This window comes from Diuraphis noxia, unplaced genomic scaffold (assembly GCF_037042655.1).
Source record: "Diuraphis noxia isolate RWA-SAM2 unplaced genomic scaffold, SU_Dnox_SAM2 contig0002, whole genome shotgun sequence".
In the NCBI taxonomy this organism is placed as follows: Eukaryota; Metazoa; Arthropoda; class Insecta; order Hemiptera; family Aphididae; genus Diuraphis; species Diuraphis noxia.
This window is the reverse complement of record NW_028301712.1, coordinates 62,844,301-62,867,860: the sequence shown is the minus strand read 5'-3', so window position 1 is coordinate 62,867,860 and position 23,560 is coordinate 62,844,301. Positions and strand designations below refer to the sequence as shown.

The 23,560-nt window shown below is 28.7% G+C and overlaps 1 protein-coding gene and 1 long non-coding RNA gene across 2 annotated transcripts in view; one reads left to right on the top strand and one right to left on the bottom strand.

Annotated features, from left to right (window-relative positions):
• Positions 1 to 9,532, bottom strand: part of LOC149058763 (uncharacterized) — a 41,059-nt gene extending 31,527 nt beyond the window's left edge. Inside the window, exon 1 of the long non-coding RNA XR_016190456.1 lies at positions 9,340 to 9,532. This is a non-coding gene — a long non-coding RNA (uncharacterized LOC149058763). The remainder of the gene's footprint in view (positions 1 to 9,339) is intronic.
• A 59-nt stretch (positions 9,533 to 9,591) lies between these two features.
• The window catches only part of LOC107171480 (acetylcholinesterase-like), a 38,652-nt gene continuing 24,683 nt past the window's right edge, over positions 9,592 to 23,560 (top strand). Inside the window, exons 1-3 of the mRNA XM_089220617.1 lie at positions 9,592 to 10,128; positions 18,642 to 18,947; positions 19,936 to 20,308. Of these exons, the coding sequence (XP_089076743.1) occupies positions 9,592 to 10,128; positions 18,642 to 18,947; positions 19,936 to 20,308 (1,216 nt within the window). The remainder of the gene's footprint in view (positions 10,129 to 18,641; positions 18,948 to 19,935; positions 20,309 to 23,560) is intronic.

The following is a 23,560-nucleotide window of genomic DNA, read 5'->3' as shown; positions in this document are numbered from 1 at the left end:
AAGAGGCGCGACGATAGTGGCGTCGGCGTCGGCGTCGTCGGTGACGGCGGTAGCAGTGGTGGTGGCGGTGGCGCTGGCAGTGATAACCGCGGTGGCCGACAGACTACGATGCGCCCGGCTCCCGGCCGCAGGCAACAAGTGCCCCGTCAAGTCCGACCCTGAATTACAGGTATGATAATAATATCGTAATATAATAATAACGATAATGATAGGCAACAATATAGCTGATACTTATTGTCTATTGATATGATAATAGTACATCGTTCGGTTTTTTTTTTTATCGACAAAAAGCTTACCTAGATATTATACATGGCGCGTGTTAATATTTGTAGTGCACGTGCGTTCACAGTAAATATACGTAATAAATAAATAAAAATCTATTTTACACGTAAGTTTAAAAGAGCGTATACTTAAGGCATGAGTATAATACTATAATGACAATATTATGTAATTTAATACACTGCTGTACTACGTAATAATAACTTTGTATATTTTGTAATATTATTGTTTGGCTCCATGTCCGGTCGCTTTAAATAGGTAGTGATTACAGGAAACGTATAAATCAATTGTCGATAAGGACGTTATAAAAATGTTTGATTTAGGTAGTCGATAAATAGTAATATAATATTATAAAGTTAAAAAAAAATATTATTAGACGTGATCTACGAACGCATTATTAAAATTACCGTAATCTTATAATTAATATACCGAGATTGATATTTGCTTTTATTACTATATAATTATGGTTAATATTATTATACATACTATAGCAATATTAAGAAGAAGAATTATTTTCTAAAATATTACACTTGTTGGGAATACGTTTCTATGTTCAGAAAAATATATTTACTATGAAACGTCATATATATTATATATATATATCAATATTTTTAGATTCAACATTTACCAATTAGTTTGTTGGAAGTGTTTTTTTATATTTATTTGCGTTATGCTTTATATAATTTGTCAGACCTAGGAACTGCCTTAAATTGTGTCAGTTGCAATTAAGTATTTAGTCAAGTACTAAAGTGGATTTGAATAATTATATATGTCAGTGAAATTTGTGTTCAAAGCTTAAAAATTAGAAATGTTCGAATTGGTTGCTCAATCAAACACATTCGTTGGAATTGAATAATTGATGCAAGTCTTTTTAACAAATTTTTTTCATACATCTAATGTGCAGTTAAAGTAATAATAGTCATACTATTATTCGTGAAAAAATAGTTAGATAGTTTTGAAATAACTAACATGGGTTGTGGTGATTACAGAAAAATTGTGACACTCACGATAATGATAAACTTATACTTTAATCTAATAGATCTTATTTAGAAACATAATCTATATGGCAATAATACGTATTATTATCATTTAAAATATAATTTAATTATTTTGTATTTATATGATGTACCTACAGTGGCATACCCAGGATTTTAGTTCTATGTATCAGACCAACTTCCGAGAGACCACTTTTTTGGCATCAATCTAACTCATTTTAGGAATGTCGGTACTAGAAAACTACTATAATACTACTATCGATAAATTAATTTACATCATATTTCGACAGAAAAATATGAATTTCCCGTAAACATTTAAGAATTTACCTATTTTGAAATAGACAGAGTTATACAATTTAATTGTTTTTCAAGGTGATGTTAATAATTTAAAGTAAAATATATTTTCCACTTACAATTTATGTTTTGTTATTATTGTTGTACGTGCGTCATATTTGATCAAATAAATATAATTTCATGTCTGAAATCTTAATAACTGATATATTATATTAAAAGAAAAACTATGGGTCGGCATTTTCTTAACACACCTTGTGTCTCGAATGTTTTTAGAGCTAGATGGTAGTATTTAAATCTACCTACTATTGTTTGTCTTTGTTAGAGCCTGCCGAGTTTAGGAACATGATTTTTGGCTTCACATTTCACGGCATGTTTCTTTGTTATAAATGACTCTCAACTATTACATATCCTTAACTGGAATACGAAATTGATGGTTAGCATGTTTCTAAAATTTTTTTTTTTTCATTTATGTGATCATATTCTTGAGATTATCGGATTACAAGCCGCAAGTACCTAAACGTTACTTCGACCGATATGGCGGGATTGATGTGGTCCAGCCACATTTTGACTATCCGTTTGATATTTCTACATGAGTTTCTTAACAAAAACTAGTCGCTGCAACTTCTACATTATCATTTATCAATATATAAAAAGTTTTTTACGGAAAAATTATATTTGGCTTAAGTTGAGAGACATTTTTTAAATTAAATATTCAGTTAAATTAAATCAATAACAAATCCATGACAGGCCACATCTTAATATTAAAAAGTTGTTATGCTTTACCAACGTCACTCACTCGGCAAATAACAGTACATAGTTAGGATTCAGAACTGATGGTTGCACTTAAAAACCCGATCTACCATATTTACTGAAATCTCTTCGACAGTTATTGGTAGTTTTTACTTACTCATTACGCGCTTATTTCTAGTACATAGTCTCTTCTGAAAGAAATTACTTTTTAAAAGTACCAATTATATATAGACTCGATTACCGATCAATAGACACAAGCTATTGAAACTTTTAGAGCAGTCTCTCTACCCTAAACTATGAGCAAGGGGAAAATAACGACATTAAAACATCAACTCGATCCCTGTATTGCCAAAAGCCTAAGACTCCGATACCTGATAATAGATAATTTTAGATTCTGAGCGAAGCGATGAATGTTTGATTTTACAATGATGAATGTTTATTTATTTTTTGTCTGTGTACACGATGTGTAGTCGAAATTGTCTAGTTCAAATTTAGATAAAATTACATATTAAATAACCAAGAATTACAATTTTAGTTATATTGTTGTAATTTAAAAATATTATTCGTGGGTACTTGAAATTTCTAGAGCATGCTTTATATTCTAATTGTAATATTGAATGTCCTTAATGACTTATACTAATACTTTATAGTATATTGTATATAATATAAATCACTGAGTTAGTCGAGTACATACGAGTATAAATAATAAATCTGATTTAATTAATTTGGAATTTATTTAATATGTTCCTACCTACATGTTTTTTTTATTTTTTAAATAATAGCAATATAATTAATATAGTATAAAATATCCTGAAGCCGTCTCTGCTACAGTAACCCATTTCATTTACAGTTATACACTTGTAAGTAAACCTACTGTACAACAGGGCGACATCCACTTACCGATTTATTTTTTGTTCATTGAAATTACTGAAAGCATTTTAAATACATTTTGTTAGGTAATTATAATTACATTTATTATTTAAGTCATGTATGATTAGTATTATAACTTACTAAAGATAAATACAGAAACATCAATTTTAAAACTATTGTCGATGTGTTTAGTTTTATGATTGAACTTTATACACAAAAGCATTTTAAAATTATTTGTGTTAAATACTCTGAAATAAAATAAAACTATAGATTAGCATATTATAGCATTTCATTTAAACAGATTTACGGTATTTTATAAGTTATTTTGAAATAAGTATTTATTGTTGGATATTATCATAATATAATATAATATTATAAATAATAAATAATATTAAACGGTTCGTATTTTCATAGTTAAAATATTTTCTATTCAATTATATATATATTTTTTTTTCACGAAATTAAAACGTCTACTGTAATGAATTTTGAATGAAATTATGTTTTTGGATTTTAACAACACCTTGTTTGTAGGTAGATACGAGTTTCTTTTAAAAACATGTGTACTCTTTACTCTTTTCTGGTGTTTTTCTTTTCAACTGACGTGTACTATCCATTATCTATGGAATGTAATAATGTCGAGGAAACACTATATTCTCCATGCGCACGTGTATCCTTATGGGTTTAATTGTCACCCTTCTTGTGGTCGACGGGACTTACGAAAGTCAGCCAAAACGATTTACGGCTTTTGTGAATTTACGTGACTCCACACAATTTGTGGTATGAATAATAGCATTTATAAAATCTTTTTTCCCCTAATATTATATTTTGTTTCGTGATATAAATGTTGGTATATTTTTGGCAGAGTAACTAATTATTTATGAATAATACAAAATGATTATAATAATTAATTGCTACGCTTGTGCAAAACTAAAATTGATAATATGATATAAGCCGCATTTAAATTTGTTTGGGTAAACATTTGTTAAAGTTTGTTAAAATCATCCTAAATTATATGCCTATTAATTATAAAAAAGATTAAATAGTTTCTAAAATTTCTAAAATTTCTCAAGTTAAATTTTTAATACTACTTTTTAAACTTATTAAATTATTACTATTATAAAAAAAGCCCATACTCATTGTAGTTGAATAAAATACAAGTGACAACCATATTTAATATAATCACTTATTGAGTTTTAAATTAAATTAACGCACTTAAATTTTGAAGTAAAGTACAATAATTGAAATTAACCAGTTTTTTTTATTAGTTGACCCGCGGCAACATAGGCCATTGAGTGTAGGGAAGGAATTGTAGGGTTTTTAAGTTGGATAGGTTTTTGGTACACGTGTGTGTTTTTGACAGAATTTCTAGTGGGTACCCGTAGGTTTCTGTTATACCCGTGAGGGGGTGGTGGCATTAACCAGTTTTATTGATGGTAAAAATAAAATATTATATTTCCCTTCTTTTATCATAATAAGTAATAATTGTGTATATATTACTAAAACAATAGACCATACATTTTACATAAGACTTTGATTCATCAGTCTAAAAACTTGTTAAATAACATTTACATTATAAACATAAAATATTTCCTGCGTATTCATAAGTTTATTATCCATAATGTTGTTTTCAAAACTTTAATTTTTTGAGAATTTAAATGAGTTACTGCTTACAAGAATAAAATTAATGCACTATAGGGCCCAGTACTTACCTATTACGACGGGTATTATTATTCATCAATTATAATTTTTAGCGTACGACCAATTAATATTATTTGTAAATAGATACATGTCAAAATTCTTGGCACGAACATTGAGACATCAGTGTCAACAATTTGAATAACGATCAATAAACATTTTACAACTCATTTAAATGTAGTTAATCAAATACATCTAGTCACAGTATTTTGTTGTGTTTACCTAGTTTACCTACCTATCATTGTCTTAAATGTACTATTATGTAATACTGAAATAAAAAGAGTTAAAATCACACTTCTTAACAAAAAATATTATTCCATGTTTAAACTCTAAATTTATATTCATTTTTATACAAAAAATTACAATGATTTCAATACCCAACGACTTTAATGAGTTGAACAATAAATTATTGCAAGACGTTGAATATATTATAAGTTTGTCAAAATGGTTGTTAAATGAGTTTGATACCATGCAAATGCATTAAAGTGTTTTTATAAGAATGCTTCCAACCTAACATAATTTTTTTTAAATATAAGTGTCAATATGAAGTGGACATAGTATGCGTGTACAAAAAATGGATTGCAAAGGTCAAATGGGGGAAAGCGAAAACCAAACCAATATGAGAAGCCGAAAAATCAATAAATCTATGATGCGAACACAATAATTATTATACGGTGACATTAACAGTCGAAATGTTTTTTATCCATTTGAAACTAACACTTACTGACTCACTGTTATATCTTGTAATTTTATATTTATTTAGATAGGTATTATTCTTTAAAATATTTTTCGCACGTATAGATGTGATTTTTGTACTCGTAATGCAGTGTGTTCGAATTCAAGAATAATAGATTTTAAGACAAACAGAAATACTAAAATAAGTTTAAAATCACAACCATAGCTGAAAACTTTAATAATATAAATATATATTGTATTATTTTCTTTTATATGGGAACATCCTAGAAGAAATTAAGTTAAGTTTTTTTTTTTTAAAGAAAGCCTCGATGACGTGACCATTAGCTTGTTTTATAATACACATATGTACTTAAATTATTTAAACTAAATTGTACAATTTAATATTTGTCATAAATGATAATATATTTTGTCTTGTGAAGGTGCTCTGAGTAGTGGCCTTGCTTGGTGGCAAGAGGAGGCTTAAACTCTACAGCCTCCCCGAATTGTGAAGAAAATTTAAAAATTATTTTTATGGTCTTGAAAGTCACTAAAAAAATTATGTTTAAAATTTAAAAAATTCACTGATTTTTGTTTTTTTCTACATATTAAACTTATGGAAGAACCTAGGTAAACCACCACTGTGTCAAAAATTAATTAGCCCCCCCCTGCCAATAAAAATCTTAGCTACGCCCCTAGCTCTGAGCACCTAATCTATGTTGTATTTTGTCAGGCCTCTTGCTTGTCTCTACATTCCTGTAATTATGTGTTTGATCAAGGTTGGCTCTTTTTTCATTTGATGACCATATTTGTAGTATGTATGGCCTATTTTAAAGCGATTTAATATAACTTCGTTCCTTCTTTTGAGAGACATTGGGTTATTCCATTTTTCTGTTGTTTTTTTTATTTTGTTTAATTTAATGTTCATTTTTAGCCATTAGTTTTGACATTTATTTTTATTGATGTAATTTCCATTTCCAAGCTTATCATATATATATATATATATGTATAATATTTACATTCTTGAAACGTAATTAAACTAAAATTAATTTAGGACACCTAATTATTAAATTTTAGCCTTTAAGTCTTTATATTATCTTAGAATTAAATATATCATATTATTGGAAGATAGATTCGCACATAAATAAATTAACATTTTCGATTTTTCTTTAAACCTACAAGTTCTTTTTAAAAAGTTTTTATAACATTTTACTAAATTTAAAATTGATAAGACGCGCGTACTACATAGTAATGTCTTTAAGAAAACTTGTTTCACACTTAACAAAATCTAATTTCTTTAATAAAAAATAAAGATACTTAAAAAAGTCGTTTTTTATAGCAAAAAATAAATTGAAAACATATTTTACAAAATTTATTTTTATTTGTCTTTCTTTTGAAACCATTGAAACTTTATAACGTATTTTTATCATATTAGCTGCTTTATGCACAAAATATAATTATAGGTACTTATGGATCAATCGCTACTACCTATAAACATACAATTAATTGCATAAATGATAGACATCTTAAAATGATATGTGTTATTAAATTTGTTTAGTTATTATTATTATCCAGTGCTGCAAATAACTTATATAATTTATTTTATTCTGTCCAGTACTTATCTCAATTATTTTTATATGGTTATAAAAAGAAAAGTAAGTACCAATTTATATACATATATCCAGCGACATTGAAACATTTTTACGCGTTTTTATCTCTACCCGTGGTAAAACATGATGTGATTAACACAATATTGGGCACATCTTGCGCTCCCACCAGAGCGTATTCCTATTTAAAATTTACACTTAAAACACATACATTATTTAATCAAATAAATTTAGGTTAACACCACATTCTATTTTAAATTCGTATGTCTGCAAAAAGGCAACAACTTATATAAATCCTAAAAAAATGCCTACAGTAAAATGTTCCAAAAAAAATATTCGTTATAAAATATCCGATTAGAAAAATGTATAAAATTAAAACTCACTAATAATGCAGTTAGAAAGATACCATAGTAAATCTCAAAAACTTGTAGTTTTATCTATCACAATAATACATAAAATTTTTAGATAAGCTAAAAAAATAACATTAAATTCACTGACTATTATATATTTATAACTCAAATGTGTCTGGTCGTACAAGATTTAAACAACTGATCAGTATTATAATACACTAATATTATACAAATAAAAAGCCTCATTAAAATAAATATTACAATACATTATACATTTAATGTATCTGTTTGAACTAATAATATTAAATCAATTTCAAAACTACCATTATTAACGTTTTTATGTAATATTGAATAGAACATATTAATTTACAAAGCTATCCGTGTTGTGCATATTTGTATAACAGCACAAAATCAGCTCACTGTTTGTTATGATATCATACTCGATTCATGATATTTTATTTATGTAGATACCTACACGTATAAATGAAATATTCATGTTTTATTGTATATTGTACGTAATTATAGTAATCCTGACGAACGAATCAGTCGAAAGTCAAGAGCAACGGCGGTTGGCTTTCCTCGATTGTGTTTGCCAATATCGTTTTTAATATTTATTAACGACTTGGGTAGTTTAGGATTAAGCGAAATACAAGTGGATGAAACTTCCCTAATGGCTCAAGGAAACATTATACGCTTACACGGAAACCATTAACAATACTTAGTTTAAAAACCAGTCAACTCTTAAGTCATTACCCATTAGTATATCTACTGGTATTACGGTGCAGATCAAAGTGTGTTTTTTAGAGTAATACTTTTTCCAAAATTTAAAGCACATTCCTTGTTGACATTTCAAGACTACAAAAAACAATGATGATCTAAAAAAACGCATGTGGATAGTAATAATAATAATAATAATAACGCAATTAAAGTTATATTGAATGAAGCACAAAATAAGTTACACGAAAGTTGATTTTTAAAGTTTAAACACAGCAAATTGGTTTGTACATATTATAATAAAATATGAAAAATTTAATTGAAATTGAAATGAAACTGTCTTCATCAAAATAATAAACCATACAAACAAATAATTATGAGAACAACTGTGAGTTTTCCTTAAATCATATGAAGTTTGAATACAAGTATTATTTATTACTTGAAGACAAGTACCTACGTAATGAAACGTGCTGCATTATTGAATATTATATATATTTTTATTTTTTTAAGTTTGCGTTTAATTTGATTATAAACCTACACTATTTTACACTCGAGTTATTACGAAAGCACACGCTTCTAACGAACACTGCTTGTTCTGAGTTATACACACTTGATACTTAGGTAGTAAATTACATTTACACTTTGCAGTAGGTTTGTATGCGAATAAATAATTTTATTATATTATAATTGACAATTGTATTGAAATTTTACATTCAAATAGAATAAAATAGAAATATGATTTTCATCCGTATATTTAAAAAAATATTTTATCATGTCTACCTAATTATTGGCATAGTAATATTATTGTTAAATATCACGGTTTCAAGAATGTACAGTCTATCAATAGTCAAGAGGTTATTGTATGGACGCGACTCTATATAATACTTTTTTGGCAATTTACGTATTAATAAAAAATATACCTACGTACTTAAATTATAGTACCTAATATTATATGAGCTTAAAATAATTAAACTGTTTATAATAAAATTAATTATCAACATAAAAAAAAAATGTATATAATATTCAATAATATAGCGCGTTTCATTAAAGTTATGTATTATTAATAGATTACCTATAATATGGATTATTATATAATTTTTTAGTACTACTTACCTCGTACATTTTCAAAGTACATCGAGTCACGTCCATTATTATAATGATCTCGTGACTGTCGACGACACACATAATTATTTAGTGTCTGTTATACAACCGACGTCAGCTCCATTTTTCTTTATAGTCTTTTCCATAAAAAAATATGTTAATGTTGAGTTAACGCATTTTTGCTGTTTGATTTTCCATAGATCCCACGCGTATCGCTGTTGCTGCTGCTAGGACGCCAACGTGAACACAATAATACTTGGAAAAATGAGCGTCGACTGCGTTTACACCAGTGCAGTGACGTTGTTGCTGTGTTGTTCGGCCGTGTTGGGCCGACCGTCATCTAATGGTGGAGCGGACGGTGGCGGCGGTGGAGGGGGTGGAGGTGGTGCCGGAGCCGGTGGTGGCGGTGGAGGCGCCGCCGGTGGTGGAGGCGGGTCGGTGGTGGAGGACACCGACGAGAGCCCGGTGGTGGTGACCAGCACCGGCTTGGTTCAGGGGTACACGAAAATCATTGCGAACCGCGAGGTGCGGGTGTACACGGGCATACCGTTCGCCAAGCCGCCGGTGGGCCCACTCAGGTTCCGTCGCCCGGTACCCATCGATCCGTGGACGGGCGTGCTGAACGCCACCAGACTGCCGAACACGTGTTACCAGGAGCGGTACGAGTACTTTCCCGGGTTCGTTGGTGAGGAGATGTGGAACCCGAACACCAAGCTCTCCGAGGACTGTCTGTACCTGAACGTCTGGATACCGAAGAAGCAACGCACCAGGCACCATTCGAACAACGCACATCACGCCAAGGTGAGTCTTCTGCTGTTGGATAACACATATTATAATCGTAACCAGATCGGTGGGTGGAAATTATGAGTTTGCTTTCTTATAAAGTTATAAATATGTAGTATACTGCAGCATATAACTATGTGATCAGTGGCGTAGCCAGGGGGGTGGCTAAAGGGGCTATAGTCCCCTCCCTCCCATTTACTATTTTTATTTTAGCCATTTTAACCATTTTAGCCATATATTATATAATTTATAGTAAAAAATATTGAAATATTGTCTTTTGTCTAGTGGTCAGAACTTAAATCACTTAAATCTATATTATTTATAATATTATTATGATTAAGTAGACGTTATACCTATATGTGTTATCTCCGTCTTACAAGCGTGTAGCATAGAACATTTTACGCTCAGGTTATAGGTATTTTAAAATGCACAAAACATTTGCAATTTTAAAATACTTATAACTTACTTCAAAACTAAAATATAGAAAAAAAGCTCAAGAGGTCATTTAAATAACACGCTTACCTTTAAATTTTATTTGAGGTCAATTCATTAAAATTTTTAATCTAACGGAGCTAAACTTGATCTGCTGAGAGAACAATTTGTTATGTTATGTTACGCACTTGTAAGACGGAGACAACATATGCTGGTATCACGTCCTCTTAATTGTAAATTAATTACTCAGCCGCGGTTAATAAATGTATAGCACGGTACTTCGATAATACATAGGCGCAATTTCAATAAAAAAAACTAAAGGTGCTTAAGAAGACGTTATACCCGCATGAGTTGTCTCCGTCTTACAAGTGCATCAACAAATTTTACGCTCAACAGATCACGTTTAGCTCCGTGAATTTAAAATTTAGAATTGAATTGACCTCTTATAAAAAGTAAAGATAACATTATTATCGAGATCTTCTCACTGACTTTTTATTATAATTTAATTTTAAAGGGAGTTATGAATATTTTAAAATTGTAAATTGTTTGTAGGTATATCTTAAAATACTATTTATAACTCACTTTAAAATTAAAATATAATAAAAAGTCCATGAGAAGCCCTCGATAATAATGTTACCATTAATTTTTATATGAGGTCAATTCATTCTAAATTTTAGACTAATAATAATATATAATAATATTATATATATTATATTGTATAAATAATATATTAAAATTGCTATAATACTATATTACTATATACGCACTTATTGTAAGACGGCGACAACACATGCCGGTATAACGTCCTCTTGAGCTTATGCATTTTGTAATTTTAATTTTTTTTTTTATAAGAAGAATTTTTTGATACATAAACACCAACATTATTTCAGGGTACTAATTTTAAAATTGGGGGTGCTAATACCCCCTATGCTAATAACTATTATCACACCCCAATAAGGATGCAGTTAAAATATTGGAGCCATAATAAATAAATAAAAAATGTTTATACACCTATACAATTTGTTGCTTAATTTGTTACAAATATTATTTTAGGTACAAAAAGTCTAATATAAAATATATTGTATTAGAATTTTTTATATTTTTTGTGAGCCTTCCCTATACGGAATTCCTGGCTATGCAACTTATGTTATCATGGTGATTGGGGGTGGAGGCTTCGGCTAATCTCAAGATACTTTTCCGAAACATATCTTACACTCACGTGTAAATTTAATTATATTTATATAAATTTTTAGTATTTAACGGCATACCTTTATATTATATACCAGCTAACTTATAAAATATATTTTACTATTTAAAATGTGCAGATACATACACAATACACAATATAATTTATCACCATGGTTAAGAGGTTATAGCTCTATATAAAACTCTTAGACAAAGAATGCCGATTAAAGCGAAAAAGCAACAATATATAATTATTATAATATATAAAATAAAATATTTTTTTTTTAACTTTTGAAAACCTATAATTAAATGGTTTTTTTTTTTTTTTGGATGCATGTCAATTTATCGAAAACAATTAATGGCACGACAATGTTGAACAGTTTTGATAGGAAAACAATTTCTTGAAAACGAAAATAAATTGTGAACTTAAAGTTATACATATATTACAGCTATAATTGATTGGTGCCTACATGAGTACTTGTATCATAAACTACTGGCCTTTTTTAAATTTCAATATTGAGCAATTAAGAATTGTCATCAGATTTAGCATTAGGGAATCATTTTAGAATATTTTTAATATGATATAAAGTAATTTGAACAGACGAAGTTAGAGAAGAAAAAAACAAAAATCTAAATTAAAATTTGGAACTGTTTTTTAAAAACATATCAAGGTTACAACAATAATTTTGCTGAAGATAGGAACAACTGTTTTACGTCAATTTCAAGTGGCAAACATCCGTCAATATGGCGTTTTGTTAATTATTGAAACTTAAAAAATATAATAAATCATCAATCGACATTGTTAATATATTTTTCATTTATATTATACACTGTCTAAGCCTCTAAGCAGTCTAAGCAGTCAGAAATTTTACTTTTGCCAAACGTTATTTCGATCTATATAATGGTCGTTTTCGAATAAAACGTCACGTCAAACAAGCATTTATGATGCGATCAATATTGTTTGTGATTAATTGACAGAATACCGTCATTAATATAAGAATATAAATTTTTATCAAGCACGCGTGATCATAATACCTACATTTTAACTAGTTACACTTTTACTGAGACGCATAAATCTATCATATTTATTGAGTCTTGTGTGCAGTCAAAAAATACAAATATGTCAGTATTCAGATAATCGCGTGATTCAATAATATGATTGGCTGTATATTATGCAATTTAGTTGAATAAATTTCAATAAATCGAATCTTGAGAGGTATAAAAATAAGTTTGACTGGTGTATATATTTTTAAATTAACCTCAAACATAACTTTAAAAAACTTTAAGAGACAAGAAAAAATCGAAGCTATCGAGGTTTTTGAGTTACAGAGGAGATACGGGTTTATTAGGACTCGACTGCGTATATTATATAATATTTTGCAGCTAATAAAATTATTTAATCATGAAGAGCTGGGGAGAGACAAAGAAATATTTTTTCTCTATATTTTCCTCGTTTTTATTTTGGAATCATTTTATATATATCACATTCCGATTGAGAGCCTTTATTTATCCTTCTACTCTGTTCAATACTTCACATTTTGTGTTTGTGTGCAATTATATTGTGTCACGTGCAAAGAACGCTTGCGATTACAGTATTATATATAGGTAGACCGCTTCAGTAAAATATCATATTGGGAAATTCAAGGGGAAAAACATTCGATTCATCAGGGCTTTATAGCAGAGGTTTGAGTACCTATAGAGACATGACTTTTATATTACATAATATACGGCCATCAATATTGTTTAATCGCCAGGTACTGGAGAGTAACAAGCGAGTATTTTTAATATATATTTTTCTCGGTTTTATTTTGGAATCTCGCACTCAACGCCAGAGTCTCTATTTTTCCATCTACTATCTACAATAATACGTACATAGGTAGGTATTTTTGGTGTGCAATTATACAGTGCCACGTGCAGAGAACATGTGCAACGCCGTATATGTTATATATTATATATATACATATAGACCGTTTAAATAAAATATCACATAGGGTGACGACTGACGAGTGACGACCATCGCTCATTTATATGATATTATTATATACGCCTTGTTATCTGCGATTATACAGTACCTATACACTAATAGATTCGTCAGTCCTTCTACATTTACTTGTTATACGCTTCTCCCCTGTGCGCAATCAATAAGTTGATTAAAAATCTTAAATGACAAAATTTCCGATTTCCGTTGGCCAGAACGTTGCATCCTAACACGTATATTAAATGCTATTATATAAAGTGTGATGTAATATTATATTAATATATAGTGTGAAAAATAATCCGCGTTTAGTCACCTAAAATGCAATTTTGTTACAACTATTGCAGACAATCGTTGTTAAAGCAATTCTATGATAATATATACTATATAGCCATATAGGTAACTAATAAGTAATAACTATTGACTATTATGATGGTATTTCAAGTCAAGACTATGTTGAATATTTTTAGTATTATTTAAATTATTTATTATTTATAGCATACGTCCATAACATCGTATAGTTACTAAAACATGTCGCACCTGCCCATTAAAATATAATGTTCGGAAAATTATCTGGTGAGGAAATTATAGGAAACAACAGCACATTATTGAACTTTTAAATAACTATTCGGTTATAAGTATATTATGACATTTAATCGATTTAAAATAAAAAAGTCGTACCCTCCTCCTATAGCCATCAATAGTAGGTGCCGAGTGTGCCTCGTCACTGTAATGGTTATTGTATTGAATTTGAAATTAATGATTAATCATAATTCATAGTACTCGTGCATTCTGTATTGTCAGCCTTTATCTTCTAAGGTATTTTATTACATAATATTTATATTGCTAAATTATTGTGATTTATTTTTGCTATCAGTAATAAGGAACAAAAAACAGGTCATTGCTAAATATTCTCAATATTTTGAATTCCTATATGAGCGACTTATCAGTGATTTTGTATCTAAGTTCCAAGATTTTTTCCTGAACGTAAAATCGTTTACTAATACCTACAAAAAATAAAAACTTAAATTTTAAGATAATGTTAAATTTCAAAATAGTTTATAACTAAACATTAATAATCTTCATATTTTGAACATTTCACTCTGAATTAAAAATAATGTTTGATGTAATGATAAAATATTTCAAGTTCCAATGATTATTATTATTATTAATTTTTTTTAAATTTTAACTAAATGACAAAACATGGTGTTTTACATGTGTAATAATTGGGACTTCAGACACTCATCATAAAAAAATTAATGTGGTTTAATTTTAATTTTGCTTTATAGTTCATCAAATCAAAACTATGAGAAATTTTGTCTTAAATCTTCTATTCTTAGAAATTAAAATTGAAACTATTACGAATCTTTAATAACAGAATAATTTTTGATTTTAACGACTTTTGTCAAAGTTCTAACTTCAAAAACTTTTAAGAAATTAGTGCAGATTTACAATTAACTTGTAAGATAAACTTAATAAGAACATTTTTATTAAATTGTCAAATTTTTTACTGAAGATGAAAATGTTGATTAACATTCAAAAAAATAAAACTTCGAAAAATCTAATATTTCAAAATTCTATAGATCGATGAAAAAAAATTATAGAAAACGCTAAATTGCAAAGAAATACGGTTATTTGTTTTTGAATACAACAAAATAACAATATCGATTTTGTTAAAAATTGGCATTGTGTAAATATTCCCGTACTTATTTTTACTTTCTCACAATTATGAAAAAAAAATACGATGAATTTTTGGTTTTACCTTTTTACCAAAGTACCAACTAAATCTAATTTTGTTTCCAGAAAATACTGACTGAGCTCCTTGTATGAAAAATGTGTTCATACACAAAAAATAAATAAATAAAAACACTAGATCATTATAAAACCAATACAGTAATCGTTCGGTAACCAAAAAGTTTAATATTTAAATTTTCTAAAAAATTTTATATTGAAATGAAGATATTATCTTAAAAATTCTGTAATGAATAGTTTTCACACATGGTATAAACGAAATATGATTTAAAATTAATTGGCGATCTTTTTTACTTTATCATGCAATTTATTGTAATTAAAAATTGACAAACCATTATAATTATTATAATATATATATTGCTAAACATATTATTATTATATGCGGGTCTCCTATTTGGATTATTTCCAGTCTTTTAATGTTTAATAATAACTATTTAAGATGTCATAACAGTAATGACTTCTAGAATACTACGAGTGCATATCATTTTTTTTTTAAATAATATAATAAAATAGAGTAGAACATACTTGTAAAAAAATGGGGTTAGATTATCTATTGACTATAAATCAGACAAATAGCTTGCAGGAAATATAATTATGCTAGTTGCCCCATGAACAACCATTAAGCATTTAATGAATCAATAGTGAACTAATGGTTCCTAAAACATGTCTGTCGACGACTACCTCTAAGCTTTATTTTAGTGTTTTTTATTTCACTACTATAAGTGAAATACGTTTTTAAATAATACAATATAATATAATATTATTATATTCTGTTCTATTGTTTATGAACCTTACAGCTTTGGAAATTCAAACAATACATCAACGTCAGATGATTTTAACACATCGCAAAATAACTCCATTATCGTGTTACATGAGCTTTTAATACACAGATTTTTATAAAGATTAAGTAGAATGAAAAATTAAAGTTATTTCGTGACATAGTAACCTTAAATTTAGAATTGAAACAAAAACATAATTTTTTTATTGCTATATATTATACTTTCCCATTATATTATACTGATGGTATAGTTTTTGGTATTTTAGAGAATATTTTACGTACCAACTTAAATTTTATGAAAATTAAATATCTATATTATTCTTATTATACTCTTACGAGTTTTATTTTTATTTTTTATCTAAATAAAAAAGAATGCAAACTTATAATAATGCCAAATTTTTAAATTTCCAACCGATAACATTAAATAATATTATAATACCTACCTCAAATACAACAAAATATCTTGGACTACATTTCGATAAAAAAAAAACTGAACTGGGCACACCATATCCACTGTATAAAACTCAAAATAAACACCCATATACGCTTACTTAAACAAATCCTGCATTCAAAAGTCAAAACTTTTACTCTTCACATAAAACATAATCTCTATAAATTCCTCCTAAAACCAATACGGTATCCAGATGTGGGGATCCGCCAAAAAATCAAACCCAAATAAAATCCAAGTTTCCCAAAATAAAATCTTCCACCTAATCTTTTATGCTCCATTCTATACGTAACAAATCAAACATTACACTCCGACCTAAAAATGAAAACAGTCGCACAAACTGCTACAAATTACTATACTCGATACAGTGAAAACTGTCTAAAGCGGAATCGCATGGGACCAACAAAAAATTCCGCTTTAAGCAGTTTTCCGCTTTATTCAATAAAACGGAAAAATTCCGGATTATTCAATTCAAATAAATAAGAAATGATTTTTAAGAGTATCGTAAACCTGAGTTTTTCCACAATTAAATATATTTTGTAATTGTCTTACTGAATGTCCTTTTGTACTCATATTGATCAGTTGATATTTTTCATTTAATGAAAGGCACTTATATTTTGGCATTTTAATATTTAATACGATGAACGGAAGATAAAATAAAATAAAAAGTGTACGTACGACTGTTGGTGTAAGACTGTTTCACAGTTACAAAGAAGACATTTCATATCGTTTAAGATGCGATAATATGCATTGTATGTACATATAATGTACATATGAACAATTTTATCTTCTTTATCTATCACTATTTAACGATGTACATTGTACATACGCAATACGCATATCGGCATATCTATATTTTATACCTTATTTTTGGTTTAGGTTTGACACGCGCGTGTCATTTATCCGGTTTATGCATGGGACTTACAAAATCGTTCCGTTTCCGCGTTTTGAAGGTTCCGTTTTATTGAGGTTGAGCGTCTACGTAAAACTATAGGTACGTGCCGGGACCATAGAAAAATTCCGTATTGGATAGTTTTCCGTTTTATTCAGGGTCCGCTTTAGACAGTTTTCACTGTACCATAACTCTTTAAAAAATCACCTGAACGACCTTGCAAAAGACTTGACTTTATCTATCCCTGGAAACCCTCCCATAAGACTGAAAAGAAAATGGTGCCGTGACCTTCTCTTTAATTAATCCCATACTTGTGTAATATAACGCCCAAAGGAGTGGGTGGCTTCTCCAAATTAAATTTTCAATGTCTTTTTTTTTCTATGTTATCAATTACGCTTATTGTACTCAAATTGTATAGATTGTGTAACGCAATAAAATCAAAAAAAATCCTTAAATTCAATGTTAGTTTAAAACCCATTAATTATTTACCACAGAATATAAAATATAAATGCTGTATTTTGTCTCGTATTTTATTGACAAAATCATTCGCATTCACTGTAAAATGTAACTACTAGTTACGGGTGTTAAAATTCTAAAGATAAAAACGTTCAAGAGGAGTCAACGTGTGCGTACCTTCCGCGGACGTTAAAAATTTACATAACCATCGTATCATTTTGATATTAAAGTTGCGTGCATAGTACAATTAGTATATAAAAAATATGTTGATGTCGTTGATGACATCACAGCATCCCTCGCAGCTATTCTTGTTATTTCAAAAATACATCATGTTTTATATTATTTTCGTTTATAGATCTTGAGCCTGCCAACTGTGACCATTAGCTATTGTATAGGCGGTAACGGTTAGTTTGGAACACGTGTATATATTTGTTTATTATATTTATCACTAAAAACCTGGGTGGTTACCCATCCGGGAACTAGTGGCACCAGCCGATGCTAGTACTCAAAACACACATTTTGTGACTGAATCCAGACACCAAACCAATATGTTTTCTTTTATTAGATCGATTTGCTAAAAATATGTTTACTTCTTACTTGTCTTATGCTATAGATACCGGTACTGGTTTGGATATACGGTGGAGGTTATATGTCCGGTACTTCGACATTAGACATCTATGACGGCGATCTGCTGGCAGCCACTTTCGACGTGATGATCGCCTCCATGCAGTATAGACTCGGGGCATTTGGTTCGTTGTATTTAACACCCGAGCTGCCAGAGGATAGCGATGACGCGCCTGGCAATATGGGATTATGGGATCAGGCGCTGGCTATTAAGTGGATCAAAGAAAACGCAGCGGCTTTCGGCGCTGATCCAGAGACAATTACGTTGTTTGGCGAATCAGCTGGCGGTGGATCTGTAAGTCAACAGTTATATTGACGTGTGTACATTTAAATTATATCAATATTAGAATATTAGAATATTAATATTGTTATACGATACGTATAATTGGTAAATTTCGTCTATTTTCAAATATCTACCCTTATTTCTATAGTAAGTATATAATAAGTATATGGAAATCGTGTTTATGTTTAAAACAGTTAAAAATGTATCTGATATTATATTATATTATATTATATCGTTATCTCGCGCGGTGTAAAAAAATGCGATGATCTACGTATGAGTAATATACACAGTACACACATATTATATAAGTATATTTACTCCTTCGTAGCCAAATTTAATTTTTTACCATGGTACACGGTGTATGTTTAAGCGGGAATGCAAAACACGAAAATCTTGATTTCATCACATTTACATGTCGGAGAGTAGCCACGAAGGCCATAGCCTAGAGAAGTAAATAGGCATTTATTTGTAACTTCACAAGTATCAGTGTGATAACTATGTGACTTCTATTACATGGGATTTTATACACCGGGCAAGTTCTTTGGTATCTAAATTTGTCGCTTATACCAAAATATTTACTGTGTACAAATATTATATTGATTACACCAAGAATAATAATCATGAATATACTTTTAGTTTTCCAAACCTTTCAATAAAAATTAAAATAATTTTTCAACTTATTAAAAAATACTTTTTGATAAGACGACAGTTCAAACATGTAATTATGAGAAAATAAAACAAAATTTGATACCAACAACTGGTCGTTCAACAAATATTTTACTGTGTGGAACATATTTTGCAGTTGAACATTTTATGATTATTTCGGTGAAAAATTAAAATAAGCTGTAAAAGAACAATGCTTCTTATAGACAATATAGTTTTAAAATATAATAAAAAAAGTACTCAAAATTCGATATATATTATATTATATGTATATCACCAGATTCGTCGATTTATGGATTAATTTTAATGATGACATTATTGATTATTTATCGCACAGGTGAGTGTGCACCTGATTTCACCGGAGACAAGGGGAATGGTGAAACGTGGGATTATACAGTCTGGCACCGTGAATGCACCCTGGAGCTACATGACTGGTGAACGGGCAGTAGACATAGCAAAGAAGTTGTTGGACGATTGCAATTGTAATTCGACGTCTTTGGAGAGCAACCCGATCGGTACCATGTCGTGCATGCGATCTGTCGACGCAAGTACCATATCCAAAAAGCAGTGGAACAGCTATTCCGGTATTTTGGGTTTCCCGTCTGCGCCCACCGTGGACGGTATTCTCCTGCCGGAAGACCCGCTGGATATGTTGGCTAAGGCGAACTTTTCGGACATCGACATACTCATTGGAAGCAATCTAAATGAAGGTAATGATTTTCATTTGTTTATTTTGGTAGGCTATTATAACTAGAAAAAAGGTACTTCATCGGTTTTCTCGGAAATCACATTTATACAAAGTGTCCACTGTCCAATGAGGATGAACTCATTAGCTATTAGAGGGGGACTCACAGTCCAGATAAAAACCAGTTTTTTTCTATTTTCTCTTTAAACTAAAAGAATTATTAAAAATCATGAGATTAATGAAAGTAAAATGTTAATAGATCAAAATTTTCAGAAAAATAAACTCTATAAAATAGGTATCTTCATTTTTTCGAAAATGAAAAAATAACTTTATTTTTTTACTTTTTTACGAACCAAAAATTTAATAAAAAAAAAATAAAAAAAAATTTAGGCCTTGTCTATGTGAGTCTAATAACAAAAATAAAGAATTATGATACATTGATATATTTATTATATCAGCAGATATCGCATTGGCTAAATCCTCGCGAGACACTCTGTATAGATGGATTGGTTTAGTTATCAATGATCTGTAAATTGACCTTACAATATCAACCATGTATATATGGTCAGTGTTTCCTATAAGGTATACGAATAAAACTTTAACTTTTTTTATATTAAAAACCAACTCTATTTTTTATTTTTTAAGTACTAACCTACCTATTTAAAACATTGGCCAAATAGATTTTAACGTGAGTGTTTCATACGTTAACATTAAAAATTGTTGAAAGAACAATTATATAAACATAATCCTATTAGATACAACAAAGATTATAATATTTGTGTATTTGCGTATTTTTTGGTCCTACTAAGTAAATATTTTTGGCAAACAGATAATTATTATATCCAAAGTGTGGAAAACGAGTTTAGGAACCACTGATTTAGATCCATAATTTAAAGAGTCTATCTATAATTAAGAGCTGCTTCATAAATATATTTTGCGAAATTTGGTATCTAAAAGTGATTATAAGTAAAACCTTCCAACTTGAGCAGTGTTAAAATTTAAAACTAGTAAGTTCTATCAACGTGATAAAATTACTAAATACTAGCTGACCCGGCAAACGTTGTTTTTTTTAAATTTTTTTTCAAAATTAAGTTGACCCGGTGAACTTAACGCCTTCAAATAAAGTCTAGATTGATAATAAAATTCAAGTATTCCATTGTAATGAATTGTTACAGAAATCCCTATTCACTTCCATATGAATTGTGTCATAATAAGATTATGGTCAACTCAATTAATAATAGTACTATTACATTATTTTGATTTTGATACCATGATTCATCATTTTATTATCTAATCGAATTTTGCATGTGTGAATTTCGAACATATTTAATTGCTTCTCAAAAAACATTCGTTTAATTCAAAAAAAAAAAAAAATTCTAACTGAAAAAAATGTATTCACCTATATCCGATAGGTGGCTATGCGATTATTTTTTATACGTGAAAAAATCGGTTCGTTTTAATCCCATCGTGCGGTTTTATTGGTCTAATTACTTGAATCGTGATCACAGTAATGATTAACAAATTTAAAACATACCAGGTACAGAATGAAATTAATATTCACATTCAACATTACGATTTCAAGCAATTTAAAGCATTGTGACCAATAAACGTGTAAAAACAATTTAAATTTGATAAAAATTGTTGAAGGAATTGTGTAAAAAAAAACATTCGAACACAATAAAATGTTTATTCATATGCTAAACTTTTTTTAAGTTTTGTAGATTCAAAATTAGAATATTAAAATATACATTTATTTTCCTTAGATATTTTTCAAAGTTACATTCAAACATGGCATGGCGACAACTTAGAATTGAAAATTCTGATTTGCTCTTGTTTAAAAGTTATTTTTATTATTTCATATATATATATATACCTACCTACACCATATAAACTACGGGCTACCTCAAAGTTTTTGTTTCAAAAAAATATGAAAACGTTCCTTCAGGCTTCAATAACTTCTAAAAGGTTTTAACTTCGTATATTTTCTTAAGTCAAACTGATTCACCAGTCAAGGTAAATTATACATTTATGTACATCCAATGAAATATAACATTTTTTATTTTTAACAGAAGTATTATTTATTTTATTCATTTACTTGGATTTTGTTATAATTTACAATACCATATAAACTAATAAAATAAAATCACATCACATCACGGTTAATGAGATTTAACTAGGATAATATAAAAATATGATTTCATAATTGCGTATATTATTTTAAGAAAATGCTACTTCGACTTATATTAATTTGTCTATTGCTTATAGGTATTTTCATCATACTCGTAAGTAAGTTTTTCAATTAAATTTAAAAAAATTGAATGCATCAAAGATGGATAAATTTAACAATGTAAAATAATTATTTTCTACCCAGTCTGTTTGATACTATATGGGTAGACAAGTTAACAATAAAATATTTAAAAAGTAAAGCACTTCGGTTTGGCGTCCCTTTAGCGCCATTTATGGTCATTAATTATTATTATTTAATGGACATTTAATGTATATAATATTTTTTTATAAGCAATATTTTTATTATTAGTATTATATTATTTATAAATAGTTTGCTAACCTAACTTACTAAATCTATCGACCTTCATAATAGGCTTGTACACAAATTAAAATCTACACTTTTATGGTTTACTACTAGATTTACTCTCGGTACCCATTTTAATTTCATCAAGTCAAAAAGTGTATATCTATATATGTGCAGTATTTAAAAATTACATTAAAATTATATTTTAAACTATTATTTATTTTTAAAATTGTATCTTATAAAATGTGCAATTAATACAGAAGTTGAAGATAATGCCAAAGTTATTTCTGCTTTAGATATTATTCTATAACTCCAAATAGAAATTTAAGCTCTGACAATAGTTTTTATTTTAAATGTTGAAATTTGGATTACTCAGATACGATGAACGGATTTTTTCATTAATTGCAACAGGTATAGAATACCTGTTTAATTTTGTGATGATTAATATATGACATTTTAATTTCAAAGATTTTAAATGACAATTTTCAGCAAACAAAACAAATCACTATACCTATATTGACATTGGAATTAGCAGAAAAATTAAAATAAGTAATTCAACATTCTACTCTCTAGCTCTGCGATTACATGACAGCATCATAAACAACTTGTTTAAAACAAGTAATCCAACATGAATGTATGCTTAGTTTACATTTATATTATTTTTATATAAGTAGATAATACTTTTAATTGGTATTAATACAGAACAAAGTATTATGTTTTTATGATTTTTGTTTTGTAAATCTGTCC